General features: G+C 37.6%; 1 protein-coding gene across 6 annotated transcripts in view; it reads right to left on the bottom strand.

Moving 5' to 3' along the window:
• The window catches only part of SBF2 (SET binding factor 2), a 232,333-nt gene that overhangs the window by 37,759 nt on the left and 177,020 nt on the right, over positions 1-17,554 (bottom strand). For all 6 annotated transcript variants that reach the window (XM_058858387.1, XM_058858401.1, XM_058858419.1 and 3 more), the window contains exons 18-25: positions 10,960-11,130; positions 9,846-10,102; positions 8,430-8,602; positions 8,097-8,170; positions 7,526-7,721; positions 6,748-6,875; positions 4,391-4,566; positions 3,539-3,684 (exon numbers count right to left, since the gene is read on the bottom strand). In XM_058858387.1, coding sequence (XP_058714370.1) covers positions 3,539-3,684; positions 4,391-4,566; positions 6,748-6,875; positions 7,526-7,721; positions 8,097-8,170; positions 8,430-8,602; positions 9,846-10,102; positions 10,960-11,130 — 1,321 coding nt within the window. The remainder of the gene's footprint in view (positions 1-3,538; positions 3,685-4,390; positions 4,567-6,747; positions 6,876-7,525; positions 7,722-8,096; positions 8,171-8,429; positions 8,603-9,845; positions 10,103-10,959; positions 11,131-17,554) is intronic.

Below are 17,554 nucleotides of genomic sequence, written 5' to 3'. Positions count from 1 at the left end.
CCTGGCGAAAGTTATCTCACATATTCATTTGAACTGAATTGAAGACAGATAATTTCTTTACCAATTTACAAATTCTTTACAGATTCATTACAGATCCAAGATAAAAATAAACCACACAATTTTTTTTCAAACTATCTTCAGAAGAGGTAACAATTTTTTAAGGCTTGGTCCAGCCTAAGAAATGTTTCAGTGTTGTAATTTCACAAGACATGACTGTTGGGTTCTGAATGTCTCAGTTCCAATGTCAGGCAGCAGCTTTCTTCAGCCGTGCATATCAGCTGCCCTTTCCAAAGCAAAAAAAAACTTCAACCATGAGAGATAAAAAACTATGTCACAAGTTCAGACTACTCTGAAATTCAAGTCAAGCAAGGTCTTTGTACAAAACCCGCCACCTGCCTATTAGTGACACTTTCAAGCATTTCCAAATACTTCTGAGAGCAGATTTACTGCTCAGAGCATGTATCAGACACTTGCTACCACCTGAAGCATTGAAACATGTGCATAAGAGAAGGGATGAGGCACTGGAAAGTACATGAGGATTTAAACTTAAAACAGGATTTCATAAAATAGGAATTTAAACTTATTTAGAAAATAAAAATTATGCTATAATTAACATTTTACTGGCAGTAGACAACATTCAGAATTTACAGGACTAGTACCTCTAGGATTTTTTTTCTGCGCATCTTAGTATGAAAGCTAAATGAAGAATTTTCTTTGCCCTTTCAGCTAAAGAAAAAAAAATTCTCTATTTGGCCTAAATAATAAAGTTGAACACTCTGGATCTCTCCTCTTTTTCCTCTTTTTCTCATATTTGTCATGGTAAAAAGAAGTCACACAACATCTGAAGTATGAAGTGCACGAATGGCAAACTAATTTAAATGAGTTTCAGAAATACTTTTTTGGGGTCATACGAAATCTTGGTATTTAACAGGTTTGAATGGAAAGCTGTAACTGTCTCAGGATAAAGGTGTGCTTTGTGAAACATCTTTTCCCCAATGGATTTTTCTCCCATGAAAGCAGGTACATTGGTGATCAGACTGTGCAAAACACTCTCCTGTGCATAGAATGCTAAACTTAAGAGCTCCTATCCACGTCCTTAAACTGAAGAGGGAGATGAAGATATATTTTGTTGTCTCAAGTTTAATGTGATTTATTTGCTTTTGAGAAATACAAGGAATAATCCCTCTGTGTTACTGTTCTTGAGATATGACTATTTTCAAAAGAAGGCTTCACAGTCTCTTGTTTTATTGAACACACCCATATGAGCACTGTAAGTAAGAGAATTTACTAATGATTGAGAGATTCTAAAGTCTGAAAACAAAGAGATGAGGAGGAATTTGAGGGAAATTAGATGTTCATTGGCAACAACTGATAACTACAGTACTGTGCCCAGTTTTTAAAATCGCATTGCAAGTTCTATATGGGCTACCTAAAGAAGCCTGAGAAAAGAACAATGAAGATGATCAGAAGTCCATCAAGACTAATTAAGAACTGAAAGAACTGCATAGATTTAACATTCAGAAGACAACAGAAGAATATTACAATAGATCATAAATCCATTCTGCATTGCAATCAGAATGAGGGGAATCATCTCTTCTCTCTGTATACAGTAGCAGAGTAAGAAACAAAGGGTTTAAATTGCAGCAAGATGATGTTTAGTCCTGAACCTCAGAAAATTGCTTATTTTCTCCAGCATTCAGGATGGTTTAAGTATTAGTATGAGCTGCCTAGAGCTGTGGAACCTTCACCTTCGAAAGCTTTTAGGAAGAAGTTAGGCAAACACCTATGAGGAACAGATGAAGTATGTTGATCTTGCCTTGGGGCAGAGTTGGACTGCTTGATCTCTTGAAGTTCTTTCCAGCCCTATCTTTAATATTTCTTTTTTAAGACAGCGCATCACCTGCTGTAGATAGCTCATTGTTGGCAGACCTGCATAGTTTCCTACACTTCAGTTTTTGAGACTTGAAAAGTAGTCAAAAACAAAGCCAAAGCCAAAGTCACAGCAGTCAATATCAAAGGAATTGCAGTGATTCCTCCCCGTGGCTCTCTGGGCTCTGTCTGAAGCAGAGTCACTGCTGTTGACAGCTCTCTGTCCCTGATGTGCCAGTGCTGCATGGAAAGAAAAGCAAACTCAGCCTTTGGTCACCTTAACACATTCCCAGCCAAGACACCTGGAAAGCAGCAGGCCTACAGACTCCCAAGTTATAATTTTACATTTTTTTTTTTTAGGGAAGGAAAAAAGTGACTATCACTAATCTTATAGAGCACCTGTGTTCATGGAACAACACCGTTGTTTTGTCCATTGGCAATGCAAAAACTATTCAAACTTCTCTGTCATTAAGAGACTGAATACACAGGTATGACTGTGCTTGGTGTCTGTGGGTGACACAAAATCACCCCAAAATCACCCAGGTACAGCCTGCAAAACTGTTTCTGACCAAAGAACATGTAACATTAGAACACATGCTAACTCAACACCTCAGGAAGATGCTGGAAATTCAATTAAGAATGTAATTCTTTAGCACTCTAAAGACACCCTGTGTTTCCCAAAGCTTTCTTTTTGCCTATTTCTCATCACTTTATCTGGAATGAAGGAAGAGAAACAGTATTTTTAAGCTTGCCTGGACTGGCTTTCTTCCATTTCAGAGAGAACAGAGGCTTCAGTCCTGCTTTAGACAACTTTCATACATCTGCTCCTAAGTCACATGAGTTGACTTGCTCAGTGACCAAATATTCAACAGGAAAATTTGGCTTGTTTGATGTTTGGAAGAAATTATCAATGTTTGAAGAACACTTCATTATCTGAGATGCCTCTGTTTTGTTTTTTTTTAAAGAAAGAATGCTTTGACAAAACAACACCTGTTTATGTAGAGGAGAATCTGGTTCCCTCTAGTGGTTTATTATAAATTAGCAGTGGTCCAGATAAGGCTCTACAGACAGCAGCATATGGGAGGAAAAGAGGCTTTTTGGGGAAAGTCAAACTCCACACCATCACACAAACTGCACAAAATACCCAAACCCCTTTCTACCTTCTACCCCAAAACAATTTCAACCAAAAATATGGGAAGTGATAATTTCAGTAGTAACAAGTGCTGCTGCTTTCAGAAATCATTTGCCAGTTCCACACCTACAAAAGTCTCCAATTTGCTCATTCTTGCACCTCACCAGTTACTGCTTCCTCATCACAGACTAGCTGCAGATGTCAGATGTCTAGAGATAAATGGAAGCTGCAGCATGCTTCTGTGCTGTTTCATCTCCACTAGCATGATGTAAAAATGATCTAAAAGATATCATATCTAAATAGTTTGATAATTAAAAAATAATCTAGTACTTTGCTGTACCACTGAATTAAGTCAACTTCCTCTTCTCATTGCAAAAGAAAACACTCACTAAAGGCACAGATTTGAAACCCTTCTCTTTCCTGTCTAGGAAAACCCTTCAATTTCTTGCTGAAGGCATTTCTCATTCAATACACCAGAATGGAAGCATTAACAGGATAGATTTATTAACCAACATGGATAAAATGTCACACTGTTACCAGAGATATCATCATCTTCATTCCAGCCAGGCCGATTCCCTCTTTCCTCCACTATGGTGCCTGTTTTCTTCTTCAATAAGTACTGGCGCCCAATTGTCATCTTCCCAGCACGTTTTGCTCCCTTCACAATGCTTTTGGAGAAGGTACTAGAAATCCAAAACAACAAAAGTATTTGGAAAGATTCATCTGATTCCACCTGATGGCATTTACAGATTTTTATGATGAACACAAATAAAAAAGATTTATTCTTTTTTCACTTAATACAAACAATTATAAACTTCAGAAAAATTGCTTCCTATATCAGTTTTTAAACAAAAATTGTAGTACTTTGTGATAAATTTGTGTCTTTTCTCCTACTGGTAATGAATAAGCAGATATCATCTTTCTTTAGGTTTGTGGTTTTTTGCCAGTAATGTGATAAATCTAGAAAGCTGCCAAAGGAAAGGCAGGAAAGATAGAAATTACCTTTAAGTTTTAAGATTTCATGACTAGCTTGGGATTCTATTTCCTGTGTCAACAATGCACCAATCAACAGAGAATCACAGGAGCTACTACTCTGGAACAGACTAATGATGCAGCTGGTTCAATAAAAACGCTACTCCTATTTTGTGCATTTCAAAATGTAATAAAGTGCTCATTCAAATCTACTGCAGCCAGAAGTTTAGGTAAAAAATATCATTCCTATCCCAAATAAACATCTGCCTACCTGTTAATACAAAGAAATGCAAAATACAAAGATATGCAAAACAGCAATCACTTTATTTTGACATGATCTCCACTGGTGCAGAGCTTTCAGGTTGTTCAATGCATTGGGATAAACAAGAACATCAGAAAAAAGAAGGAAGACCGTACCGGAATGAAGTGTTCTTTTCTTTCTGTTTTGGTAGAATTATCTGTGGTGCTGTTTGCCCTGCTGCAAAGGCAAAAGTGCTGAAGATGGACTGAGGATAACGGAACTTCATCAACTGTTTCTTAAATATTTCCACCACTTCGGGACTTACTTCTTCATCAAATGCTACTTTAATTAACTGTGTTTTAAAGACATGACATGTTAGAAACTGGAAAACAACCTGAGAATTTCAGAAATTGAAAGATTCTAAAATATAGTAGCAAATACCCATATTTACACAGTATTATGGCCTTCAAAAAAATACAGATATATGTACATATGTCTCATTTATTTTGATTGCTATTACACTTTAAGAGTTTTTTATTTCCTATTTTAAATTTATGTCCTAATACTAAGGTATCTTCACTAGGCAGCATCTGGAATTCTCGTAAGATCAAATACAAAATATTTTGGTTATTCCAAGTCGTAGTGCTGGCATTTAGACATCTACAACAGTTCAAATTCTGGTCACATGGGACAGCTTAGCTGGGAAATAGTCTGCCAGCTCTGCCCCTACACTGGGAACTGAGGTTGGTAATGCTCTTCAAAGACTCAGCAAGCCAGCAATTTCAACATTCATATGTCAGAGCCATTATATTTCTATTACTTCGATGTTCCAATTTTGGCCTCACCTTGCGAAGTATAGAAAACTGGTAGTAACAAAAATGTGAGTGAAATCTGCCCCTTAAAAAGGAAATAATCTTGTGCTGTTCAACACTGATACATCCACCTGACTAAAAATGCTTTTTTGAAAGGTTCTGGGGGAAAAAAAAAATCCCATCCAATCATCCTCCGCTGAAGGGAAGTCAACAATTCGGGGAAAACAAATAAGAGACAGAAAATACGGAATCCATAAAGAGGCCCAAAAGAACTCTAAGAATGTGGAGAAAGCAAACAAAGAAATAACATAGAGCTCTATTTCTGAGTGCATACCTAGACACCTTTTAAATTCTTTTGCTTGCCATCTAGGAGGTGGATTTCATCCTTGCTTTTCCAATTTCACTTGTTTTGTAAATACTTTCCAAATGACTAATGGCTCTGTTGTTCTAGGACCTCCTTGAAAGGAGCTCTTCAGTCTTTCAGGGTTACACTGATCCGAAGTTTTAAAGATATCACACAGCAGAGTTGCACAAAAACCCATCTGAAAATCATAATTAATAAACAAAGGGGAGGGGCTATTTCATCCCATATTGAACCCTGGCTGTTACATAGGGGACAGAGAAAAAGCTGTTTGTGGATTGTTTTTGTTCTCATAACCTAACACAAAACTATGCTAAACAAAAGCAAAGATGATGTTTGACCCGAACCCAGCTCTGAAAACACTGAGCTGTGTCTGTATTTATCACATCATAGAAGCATGCTAAGTATTCTGGTAAAAAGATTTCTGGAAAATAAAAGTCCTCTCAGAAGTCCACAAGAACAATTTTTTTTTTTGCTTGTTTTACTCATTTTCATTCCTAATTTTGTGCTTTTGAAAAGAATACTGAAGGATGATTAGCTAAATAATGTTCATTATCGTAAGGAACTACCAAATTTTGTTATGTTTTCCAATGTTGGAGTTATTGTTCTCAATGAAAATATGCTTCTGCAGTCAGTCAACCCAGCAAAGCATTTCCTATCTTAAGCACTGCAGTCTACTTTCAGTCCATAATACAAAATTCTTTCCTTGCAGCTTTTGATCTCTTAGGGTTTGACCAAGAATGAAAACTCAGGAAAGACTTCAGGATTCCTAATTTTCACAAGTCCATCTCTATCAACTGCCCTGCAATACACACATTTGTTGAACACACTGCTGGGGATCCTACAGAAAATTCCAAGATCTGCCTGTCATTGGTTCTATCCTAAAGATTCCTGGCAGTGCAGCTTCCATGTGTGACATCCCATAACTTTCTCCCATAGATTTTAAAGAAAAGGTGCTTTTTAAAGAAGCTTTTAAGAAAGATGGTGAAGTGACAAACCTTGAGAAGAAAGCAATACTCAGAGCTTTTCCATATTGATTCCATGTAGCTGGAGGAGAGAGAAAGCAGGTTCTCACTAGCCTCCCTATAGGCCTTTACTTACATGAAGAGATTCTGGACCCAAACCAGCCCTTTTCTGGTTCCAAAATAGGTGAGGAAAGCAGTGAAAGAAATCCAATGTGAAAATAGCAACCCTCTGTAAATATCAAGTGGGCCAAGAAATGACAGGGTTTCTGTGAGTTCTGCCTTGTCTGTTGACCTTACAGAAAACCGGACTCTTCACAAATACCAGGGCAAAGTGCTGCTCGTAAATATTTTGAGCTGACTGTAGCCACATAAATTTTCACAAAACTTCCTTTTACCTGAAAAGTGGCTGAACTGATCTGCAGCCCTTCCTGCATGCTCTGCTGCAGCTGGTTCTGGATACTGATCTTCTTCTCCTTAGTCATGGAGGCGATAGGAAAGCTCCGGATCACGGTCTGCTCCCCAACTGAGGATACAACACACAGACATTTGTTAGATCACACAAGCAGCTCTGCTCTGCTCACACTGTTACTGGAATAACAAGAGTAAATACAAAGCAACATGAACATGATGGTGTAGGATTAATTTCAGGCAAAAATACCTGAAAAGTTGGCAAATTCCTAAAGCGTCATTTGTAATCTGAATTTCTACTCTATTTCAGCTGTGATGATTAGAAAAATATTCTCCTTCCCTCTGAATCTTTCTACATAATGGAAATGCACCCCCAAAACCTAGGTTGGTGGGGGGTAAAGAAACAATTTCAAGTTTATTCAGATTTCATAATGCAATATATAACCTATAAACAGAAATTACATACTTTGGTATCTTTACATATGACCATGAACTTTCCAAATAAATTTATACTTCTGAACAACAATCTGCTTAGAAATGGCACATGTTAAATCATGAAAAATTATCATTCAGAAGAGCTGACATATTAAGAAAATACTGTTATTTCCAAGCAATAATTTTAGACAGAATACCGAGTCATGAATATTTTTCCTTTCATTTGCTTCCAGTGTCTGAAAAACACTGTTTAATGATGTTGATGCTTGAACAGGTGGAGAGGCCAAAATCCTGCCTATCTGAAGGACCACAATGTTTGGATTTTCTTACCCAGTTGATCATGAGGAGTGCCTTTAAATATAATTCTGTAAGTGGTAAGGAACAAAGCTCCTTCAGCAGGGAGGATATGAGGACCTCCAAGCAGTCCTCCTGTGGCTTCCTCTCTGCCATCAGGATCCAGCAGCACACGGAGACCTTCGCAAACAAATTCTTCTCCTGGCAGTAAAGTTGGCCGTAGAATTTTGGGCTGATGCAAATAAATGGAAGTGTAAGTGTAAATCAGTGTTATACCTCAGGCTAGTAATAATATTTGGTTTTAAAAGCTTGAAAACAAAATTGTTATGACACTGAGTCTAAAGAAGGGAGATGGAGTCTGGACTCAACGAAGAGAAATGGGTCTCAAAAAGCAGTGGGCATGCAACAGCTTGTTTATGATCAGAAGTCTGGCTCTACTGGTTTCATATTTCATGAGACCAAAGCCAAGCACTTTATTTGTCACTGGTGGAAATTTTCTTTTAACGTTTTGATATTTCCTCGTAATATTATGAGAGGAAAAAAAAGATGACAAGATTTCATGAGTCTAATATTTGTAAAGAACACAAATATGTTTCATAACACTTGCCTTCTGTATTGGTGGAAGCCTCCTACTCTCACGATGAACAGCCTCCAGAGTCTCTATGTGCATTGCTACAATGCCTGGGAAGCAGGAATACCATAAGTTAAGTCTCACAATGTAAAAGAGAAAGCTGCCCAATAATTAAAACTCTGGTAATTCTGAAATTCTCAAATTTTGACATCAAGGACAGAATTATCTGAGATTCAACAGCATTTAGAGTCTGGAGAAGAAATCTTACACTCTAACTTATCTGAAGGTAACTCAAATTAGAAAATGTGTTTGTTTAATTAGGAAAAGAAAAAGAAAGACTATAAAGCACCTTCTTGTGACAATTCTCACCTGGTATCATGCAGTGCAGACCTTTGATGTGATCCTGTGTGACCCCACTTTCTGTGCAAACCTTGTCAATAAATCTGGTGATGAAGCGCACGACTGCGTTTGCAACATCGTTGTTCTCCGAGTCCTCAAATCCACTCTCAGTGTCGTAACTCTCTGCAACGCTGCCCGCAATGCTATGGGCAGAAATAAAAGCAGTAACAAGTGGGAACAATTCAGCTGGTGATGCACATAAGACACTTGGATAGACACTGACAATCTGTGGGGTTTTTTTCCAGTTACAATTCGCAAACCTTGCTAAAAGCATATGGTGGTACCACAATTACATTGCACTCTCATTTCCAGAACTTCATGAATGGTGACATAGGACAATTTTCTCTCCATGAGTCTGGCACAGAAAGGCCCAGAAGAGAAAAAATAGCTTTTTGGAAGTGAGCTCTATGTTTTCTCCTCATAAAGTCAAGCAAAATATTTGCAACCAGTGGTAAGCAAATATCCAGTTACATAGAGAAAGATACATTAAATGTACATTTAGGTTGCAGAGCAAAGCAGTCAAAAGCTAAAAGAATCGTAAGAAAAATGTTTTGTGCATTAGATAAGCAAGCAAGTCAGTGGGAGATGTACTTTGAATGTCTAAAAATGCCTCCCATAATAATATTTGGGGCCAAATTCATAGATTGCAACATACACCACAAGCAGGCTACTGAGCACGTCCTAATGCCTGAGATTAGAGGTGTCTAGTCAGCAGAAATTAGTAACTCCAGGGGGAGTTTCATCCTGATAGTCTTTTACTTGATGCCAGTGTTCTCACATAGTGTTCTATAATTTTATCAAGTGAGAATTTGTACAGAGAGGTGATAATGAAGACAATAAACAAAGAGGGAGGAAATGTTATGAAATTGTTATGAAATGTCCTGGATTTGCATACTAGGGAATGAATGGAACTGGTGTTATACTCCTACTGCTTCCTTAGTAATTTAACCTTTGCCATTGTGGTTTAGCCCTCTTGCTTTTTGTGACCTCAGTGCCTTTCCTCCTTTGCAGCTGTTGTACAGAAATGCAGATTTTATAGATGCTATACAAATGCTTTCTCAATTTTAGGTTCATACAGTGATTTTTTTCAAGTTATATAAAAACTATCAGAGTGGGTTTGGGGCTGGTGTTTTCTTTCTCACCCATGTTTGTCTTCAACATCTGCATTACTAGATTAAAAATCCTCACTGGGACAATACATTGTTCCTTTAAATGGAAGTAAATCACTCCAAAGTTCTGCTATTTGAGAGGAACCATGTTAGACTTCTACTATCCTTAACTACTGAACTTGAAAGGAAGCAAAGCTGCTGAAACAATCTGGTTTTTAGAGTACAGCCACTTGGCAAGCCATGGTCCATCCTGCTGGATGAGCACCTGGATACTCACCTGTTTGTGACAATGCTGTTGCTTCCACTCTCCCAGTCCCCGGTAGCTGATGTTCTCAGCAGCTTATTCTTGCTTGTATCCAGTGGTACCAGCAGGTAGACCATGAGGTTGGCAAAATGAATGGCCTGGCTGAAAACTGTGCTTTCCTCATTCTGGACTAGCTCCTGCTGTGTCTGTTTATTAAGGGTTGGCCATAACCTCAGCTGCTCAGCAGCCAGGTCCATCGCTGTCTTATCCTGGTCTGCGGGAGTTTTCTCCTGGAAGACACAGAGAAAGAAATATAAAGACATAGAAGAAATTATAAAGCTACAACTTAATGCTTAGCCAAAGCTTTAACTATTAAATTGCTAATTAAACTTCTTCAGTTATTTAAATTACATATTGTTTTAAAAAGAAAGAGCAAATAACTATCCTCCATAGGGTTTAAGGAGAGTTATGATTATGGGAACTGAGCTTTGAGGTCAGTTCACTGAAATGCACCAGTAGCACAATGTGGGCAGATCTAAATAACATCATTGCTTTTAAGGTCTTTTTTCATGCCATCAGATCTTCCATGTTTCCTCAGAGTGGTTTGGTGATTTTAACATAGCTGCTCTCACTTAGCTCAAATAAGAACAAGCATAAATCAGATTGAGAAATAAAATGCAGCTCATGGCTCAATGCTGGCAATATTCTCCAAATTCCTAGGATGTTCAGGTGAGGGAAGCTTTTATATAAATAGTTTCCAGACCAGCTGAAACATTCATGCTTTTTTATGTTGGAGTCCAATTCGAGCATTAGCTTAAAGCAAACTAGGTAGATGGCACACAGTCAAAAGTAGAATAAAGGAATCTGGCAGCTGATATTAGTGACCTAAAGCCTGATGTTACATTAATGAATGACTAGGTATCTTACAAATGTTTTTTTCCACACTAAATTGAGCTAACATCAAATTATGATGCTTTGCAGATAAATGTAAATTTCTATTATTTCTCATGTTACTTTATACTGTGTAATACAGAAGAAAATGAAAGAAAACCACATAAAATTGGAAAAAACATAACTCTTTGTAACCTAGGAGACAATTAATATACGAACAAAAATATTACTTTACTATTTTAATATATTCTCCTACCTTTTGTTTCAGCTGTACTGCATGGTTGTCATCTTTGGCTGTAAGGTAGAGGGAGCGAACTTGATTTTGCACATTGCTATAGAAGGTTGTTTCCCAAAACTGTTGGTTAGTCCAGATAGGATGATCTTGTACACAGGTGTAAGCAAATTGACTAACCCCAGGTGCTAATTTCTGAAAGCAAAAAATGTGCAAAGTTGACAAATCAGTCCTATTATTCAATTTCTTTTAAGGGCTATGGCTTCAGAGCTGACACACACATGTGTATATATATGATTAGTGGTACAAACTGAAATGTAAAATATATCAACTTTTGTACTGCAATATGGGATAGAGAAATTATCTCCAGTTTTGTGCCATTCAAGAAATTAACACACAGGTCTAATGCCAGTGCAAGGCACGGTTTTCTTGATTCAGAGTAGAAAAATGAGAATTGAGGTAAGAATTTAGTGATAAAAGCACAGAACACTTTCGTAATATAAAACAACTTGCTTGCCAACAAACCACAGGATTTTTAATAACCTAGTGTACAACACAGAAATCAGTATTCAAACAGATGAAAATTATTTCTCATTTTATTTAGAAGTGTAGTAATGAAATTTAAAGCGAGTGTCAACTGAGTCCTTCCAATAAACAGCAGAAGATTAGATAAATCGTTATCTTCAGTGTTATTTACTGAACTGCATGACCCAAATCCAGTTCCTGAAAGAGTGCTAATTTGGGTATGTTCTTTGAAGTCACAAGGATTTGGATCACTGTAAAGTCTCAAACAAACCCAGAATTGTTACAGCATTAGTCATTATGAATGAACCATTTTTTTCAAGTACATCTATTTATTTAGGTTGCACTAGTCTCTGAGGGAGTTGTTTAATATTCTGGATAACCACATACAGAGAAAAGAAATTTATTTCAATGACCCAAATCATAAAGAATTAAATCCTTTATCATACACTCTTACTTTCTGAAAAAATAAGGCCACAAAACAATGTATTGTATTCTGCATGTAGCAAAGCAGCAGGTCATCTAAATTTGTGCTTAGGATTATTTCTGCAGCAGAACTGAAGAATAAAGGACATTACTGGATGCCTCATTAAATGGCTATCACTCACAATACTACCCATACCTGAAACACACACTGTATCTAGAACTTAAATTCTACTTTAGTGATTGTATTCTGAACCACTTTCCTGGAGAGCATGACTGCTACTCCATTTAATATTTGTAATTGTAGAATTCTACAGAACAGCCAGTACTTATAATATTTCCCTAGCTGGCACTTGGGCATTCAAATGGGAGGGTAGGAAATTACAACCAAAAATTTTATAGTCTGGTTTACTGATTTCTGGTTTTGCAATTCTTCAGCCTGTGTTTTCCTCACTGTGCTCTTCCAAGTACAGCATGAGCTGAAAGTCCTGATCATGTGCCATGTATTTATTCCCTATCAAAAGTTCTTGAAAGTTCTACATCTGAGGAAATGCTGTGTGACATGCTAATAAAATTTACCCAACTGAAGTGCCTTCCTGTGCTTAGCCATCTAAAAGTGAGCAGCATAATTTTGATTTGATCACGTGGAATTTCATCAAAATTTCTTGGTAACCTGTTAAGAAATCTACATCTATTTAAATAATGTTAAATGTGACTTTGTTCATTCAATCCAGACTGAGAGAGCAGAGAGCTGGTTTGTTTAACAGATGCCCAAGTTTCAGTTGTGGTGCAGCTTACGGCAGATCACAGGAAATGATAACTGATCTCCCACGCCTGATCCCGTTGTTAAATCACAGAACAGCTCAGCACAAACAGTGTCCTAATGATCTTTGTAGGGATTTCTGGATATTCCCTTGAAAAAACCTAATCATACAAAAGACACATTACAGGGCCCACTAACTGATCTGGCCCAAGCATTGACCTACCTCAAAATCCAGATGCACAAAACCTGTGTTACAGAGGAATAGGGATGATGGGTAAATCATGGAATAAATATATGGACAACATAGCTTGAAAGCAAAGGTTGCTGCTAAAGCCATATCATGACTTATTTTGATTTATTATTTGTTTTTTTCACTGGGACTGAATTCCCAGTCAGACAGATCTGCAAAAAGGGAGTATGAATGTCAAGAAAGAGAGGGAAGGAAAAAGGGGAAAGGAAAGAAAATAGGGAAGGAAAACCAAAAGGATAAAAGAAAAAAAATATCTGTTCAAGCCTAGCTAGCTGTTAGGGCTAACTCACGTCAATTTGTGCAGTAAATGCACACAAAGGAGTGAACTGACCATCAACCTCTGCAGTTGCCTTTGATGCCTCAACCGAAATCAGGTAATTCTGTAAACTGGGTAGAAAAGAGGAGATCTTTGACACAAACTCAAAAGGAAGTTTAAGCTCCTAATCCTGGGTCTAAAGAAATAAAAATGAGATAAATGATTTTCACATGGGGCAAACATGACAGGAAAGCTGAGGGGCTTTTAGATGCTCTTCCTGTGCTCATAATTTAAAATCACCAACAGCCATGTACAAAACATAATTTTTAAACAATGGAGATTTATGTTCAAATATAACGACATAAATCAACATTGACAATAACTCCTAGACCAAATAAAAGAAGTTTGTTTACAAAGCATGAAAGAAAACACATCAAAAAGGCTCAGTGATCATAAATATTATCCTTCTCATCACCTGCATGTTTTGAAACAAATGGCAAAACCTGATAGTGGCCAGAGCACGGAATCAACATCAGGACTTGCAGTTCCTGGCTCTGTCAGTTATTTTGGGCAAAATCATTTTGGATTCTCTGCTTGTTTGGGTTAGTTTGTTTGTAAAAGAAGCAGTGAGAATACCAACCTCAAGAAGCAGACTGTTGTTCCTATGCAGCCTAAATCCATGGACTAAAAATATTCTTGGTACAAATATAAGCATTCCATGAAGTCTCTATATTCTCTATGCTGAGAGTGCTTAGTCAGCCCATTTCCCTAGAACAGAAATCCAACTAACACATCAAAAGGGCCCCAGTGTTTACTGCTGCATTCAAAAGAATTTGCTCAGAATTTCTCCAGTTTAAGTAGGGCAGTAATTTGGTGTTTTCCATCAAGAAATACTACATATATAAAATATATCTTCACCTAGCTCTCCGTAGGGCAGCTAAACTACACTGATATTTGTGCTCTTTCTCTCTGTCCCAATAACTCACTCCTGCCAGACAGAATGAACACAGGAGGCAGCAAAAGAATTTCCTACTTATAAGGGAGGATTTAGGGACTGACAGCTTAAAAGAGACTCCAGAAGAAAATAATAAAAATTGTTCTGAACTGATGAAGTCCTTATTCTAAAGCTGTCAGTATGACAGAAAAAGCCTTGAGGTCTAAATTGTAAAAACCAACAGAAAATCAGTTAACTTCTACAAAGGACACAGTCCTTCAAATATATTAATGAAACTTCAAAACCCATGAACACTCCCTTCCCAAATTCCATATGAAACACCTATATGTTTACTCCTGTCATATGATTACCATGTGATTACCCCCATTAAAATAATTAATTACATACCACAGCTTGTGAAAATACAAGGCAGGTTTAGGACTTCCAATGTCTGACTATAAAGGCAACTTCCTGAATCCAGGCATTATCTTTCCATTATTTCCACCCTACTGAGAGATACTGGATAACACCTTCCTAGAATTTTCCCCATTTCCTGACACTGGATTGTGATTTCACTGATTGTGAAAACGATATTTGCAGCTCAGTAAGAAATATGCACCAGTTCCAAGACTCCCAAACTTGCTGTGGGGTCCAGGCCCTTAAAGAATGTCTTTGTAACATTAAATTATCTAGATTGTTTGGTTCTGATAAAGAAAAGCATCTGTTGTGCTGGTCACTCAGCAGTTACTACCCTCTACACCACAAAAGCTTAAAGAAGGAACTTTGTTTTAGCAAAACAGAGGATCCAACTATTGATTATGAAGTTAAAAAATTATTTTCAAAACAAAAAGAATAAAAACAAAGTATGAATATACCTAACTGCTCTTTTCTCACAGGATTTTGCTGCATGTCTCTCAGTTATGGAAATGAAGGGGCAGACTCGATACTGCACTATTTTTTAGAGAAATACAATTTACTTCAGAAATCAAGTGTATTTCTGTCTCCAACTGACAGCCTGAGTTATTGGTTTGGATAAATTTGCTGGGAGAATGAAGCAGAACAAGTGAGAAGGAGGGTGCTACCAAACACAAAGAGCAGCTTCCTGCTCAGCTCCATGAGGAATCACTGGCTGTGGATTATCCATCCAACCTCTGTGAGGAAGCTACTGCAGCACCTTTGCATGCCAAAGCTCTTCCTCTCCTCTGCTGGTTACAGTCATCCCTGAAATCTGCAGGTGCAGGCTTACAGACCATCAGGACACAGTGGCAGTGCTAATTGGAAGAGCTGCTGAGATAAAGATGCAGCCAGTCAGCACCTACTGCACATCACAAGTGGGTACCAGGCACTGCAGGCAACAGCTGCCCCTGCGCAGGCAATGCAAGCTGAGCTGTGCATGGAAACACGTTCTACGAGCCAGTCCTGCAGCCACACCTCTGCTGTGCCCACACAGATCCTGGGAAACCCAGCAAGACTTTGGAGTTGTCCCCCAGGAGCAACCCTCACTGCAGGTAACACTGCATCCCAGTGTGTGCCTGAATCACAGGACAACAGAACGCCTGGCTTGGGAGGCACCTTGAGGATCATCCAGCTCCAACATCCCTGCCATGGAAGGGACACCCCCACTCATCCAGGGTGTTCAGAGCCCCATCCAACCTGGCAGTGAACACTTCCAGGGATGGGGCATCCACAGCTTCTCTGGGAAACCTTCCCTCACATCTCATCACTATTGCAATAAACAATTTATTCTTATTATCTATTCTAAACTCTCTTTCACCTTAAAGCCGTTACACGCACATACTCCAAAAACTATATGAATATGGTTTTGAGTCTGACTGTGTGCTGCATGGATGACATCAGTCAAGAAAATTCAATTCAATGAATGGCTTTCCCATTTGGACTGAAGTATAAAATTACACCCACACGTATTGTGCACACGAGTGTGGGGAAATGTCATAAAAGCATGAAGGAAGAACTGGAAAGCTTCTGTTAATTTCTATTTTACTGCTTTAGAAAAAGGAAGTGAAATACTAAATTGAGCTTCATCTCCAACCTGAAAATCCCAACAACAAAAACGAAAACAATTTGCCCCCTCTCCTGCCTTCAGAAAGCCACCAAACCAGACTCAAGATTGACTTCTATTTTAAAATAAAATGAGAAGCAAAGTGGTTCATCACACTGTTTATCTACTATTATTCCACCATGAAAAATAAAGGGAAGGTCAATTCACTCATAATTCAGCGCTACCAAATCACAGCCAGGTACACTAAACCAGCAGAGGGCAATAGAATTCTAGAATTTTGCAAAAATGGGATGTAATTCTGGATGGAGCTTTATTTACTGTATACATTTTCTGGCAAAAGTCACTTAAACATGTAATTACTCACAGTCTCTAATCCTAGATTCCTGAAGGTCATGTGTAATTTACTAGACATTACTTAAAAGCCATGCAGAATACCTCAGATTTCTACATAGATTTATCAAGACAGATATAGGCTAATACAAAGTTCCTTGTAACATTAAATAATACACAAAATAACATAGTTCTTTCTCCAAAGAGATAAAAAGAGATTTAAATAGTTCCACTATAAAAAAAGAGAAAGGAAACTAAAATCGTCTAAAGCTAAGTATGTTCAGATCCCCCAAAAAAGAGAGAAGATATTTTCATACAAGAAGTTCAGAGTTCTAAATAAGGCTGAACTCCACGAAGTGGATGAGAAATAGTTTGATTTTTCTCCCTCTATAGAGTTTTGGTGGGTTAAATCCATTAGTTCAGATAAAGATTTCACAAATTCTCAGTTGAAGTGTTGAATCCATCTGAAGAGTTTTTCAAACTTTGACACAGTTATTTTAAAAATCTCCTAAAAAGTCACTGAATCCCTTTGGATCAGGTGGTTCAGCAGTGAGTGTGCACCTGTGAGTGCATCAGAATGGTGGCATTGGCTCTACCCACAAAAATAACCCACAGCAACAAAGTTGTTATCCAGGTCTGTGCTTGTGAAAAAATAAACCCTGTAAATCTCACAAGTTTATGGGTTTTATCTATATTCAAATACTAGTTCTTAGAATTATTGACAGCCTGATAAGTAACTTAAAGCCCAGTTAAATAAAGCATGTAATAATCCCCCGGGGGTAATAGAGTATCTGCTTTAAGTTCTTGTGTTACTTCATTCTAGTAGTTCTTTAATTATTATTTACTTCTTCTATGGTAGCATTCTAGGCCTTCACTGGTCAAATTATTTCTGAATTTCTCTCAATATGCAGTATTTCCTTATCTGAAGAAACTATTAAAACAATAGTCCTCAAGTAGCCCTCAAGAAGAGGATGAACAAATTTGAAAGATATAAGGGTACAATACAGAATATAAATTGCAAATTCATAGGATTTTAACAGTAGTAGATCTCATCCTGACAATACAAATTATAAATACAAATTATAAATACACAACTCAGTTCAGGTGAAAGCAAGAGGATG

This window comes from Poecile atricapillus, chromosome 1 (genome assembly GCF_030490865.1).
Source record: "Poecile atricapillus isolate bPoeAtr1 chromosome 1, bPoeAtr1.hap1, whole genome shotgun sequence".
NCBI lineage: Eukaryota > Metazoa > Chordata > Aves > Passeriformes > Paridae > Poecile > Poecile atricapillus.
This window is presented reverse-complemented; position numbering and strand designations above follow the sequence as displayed.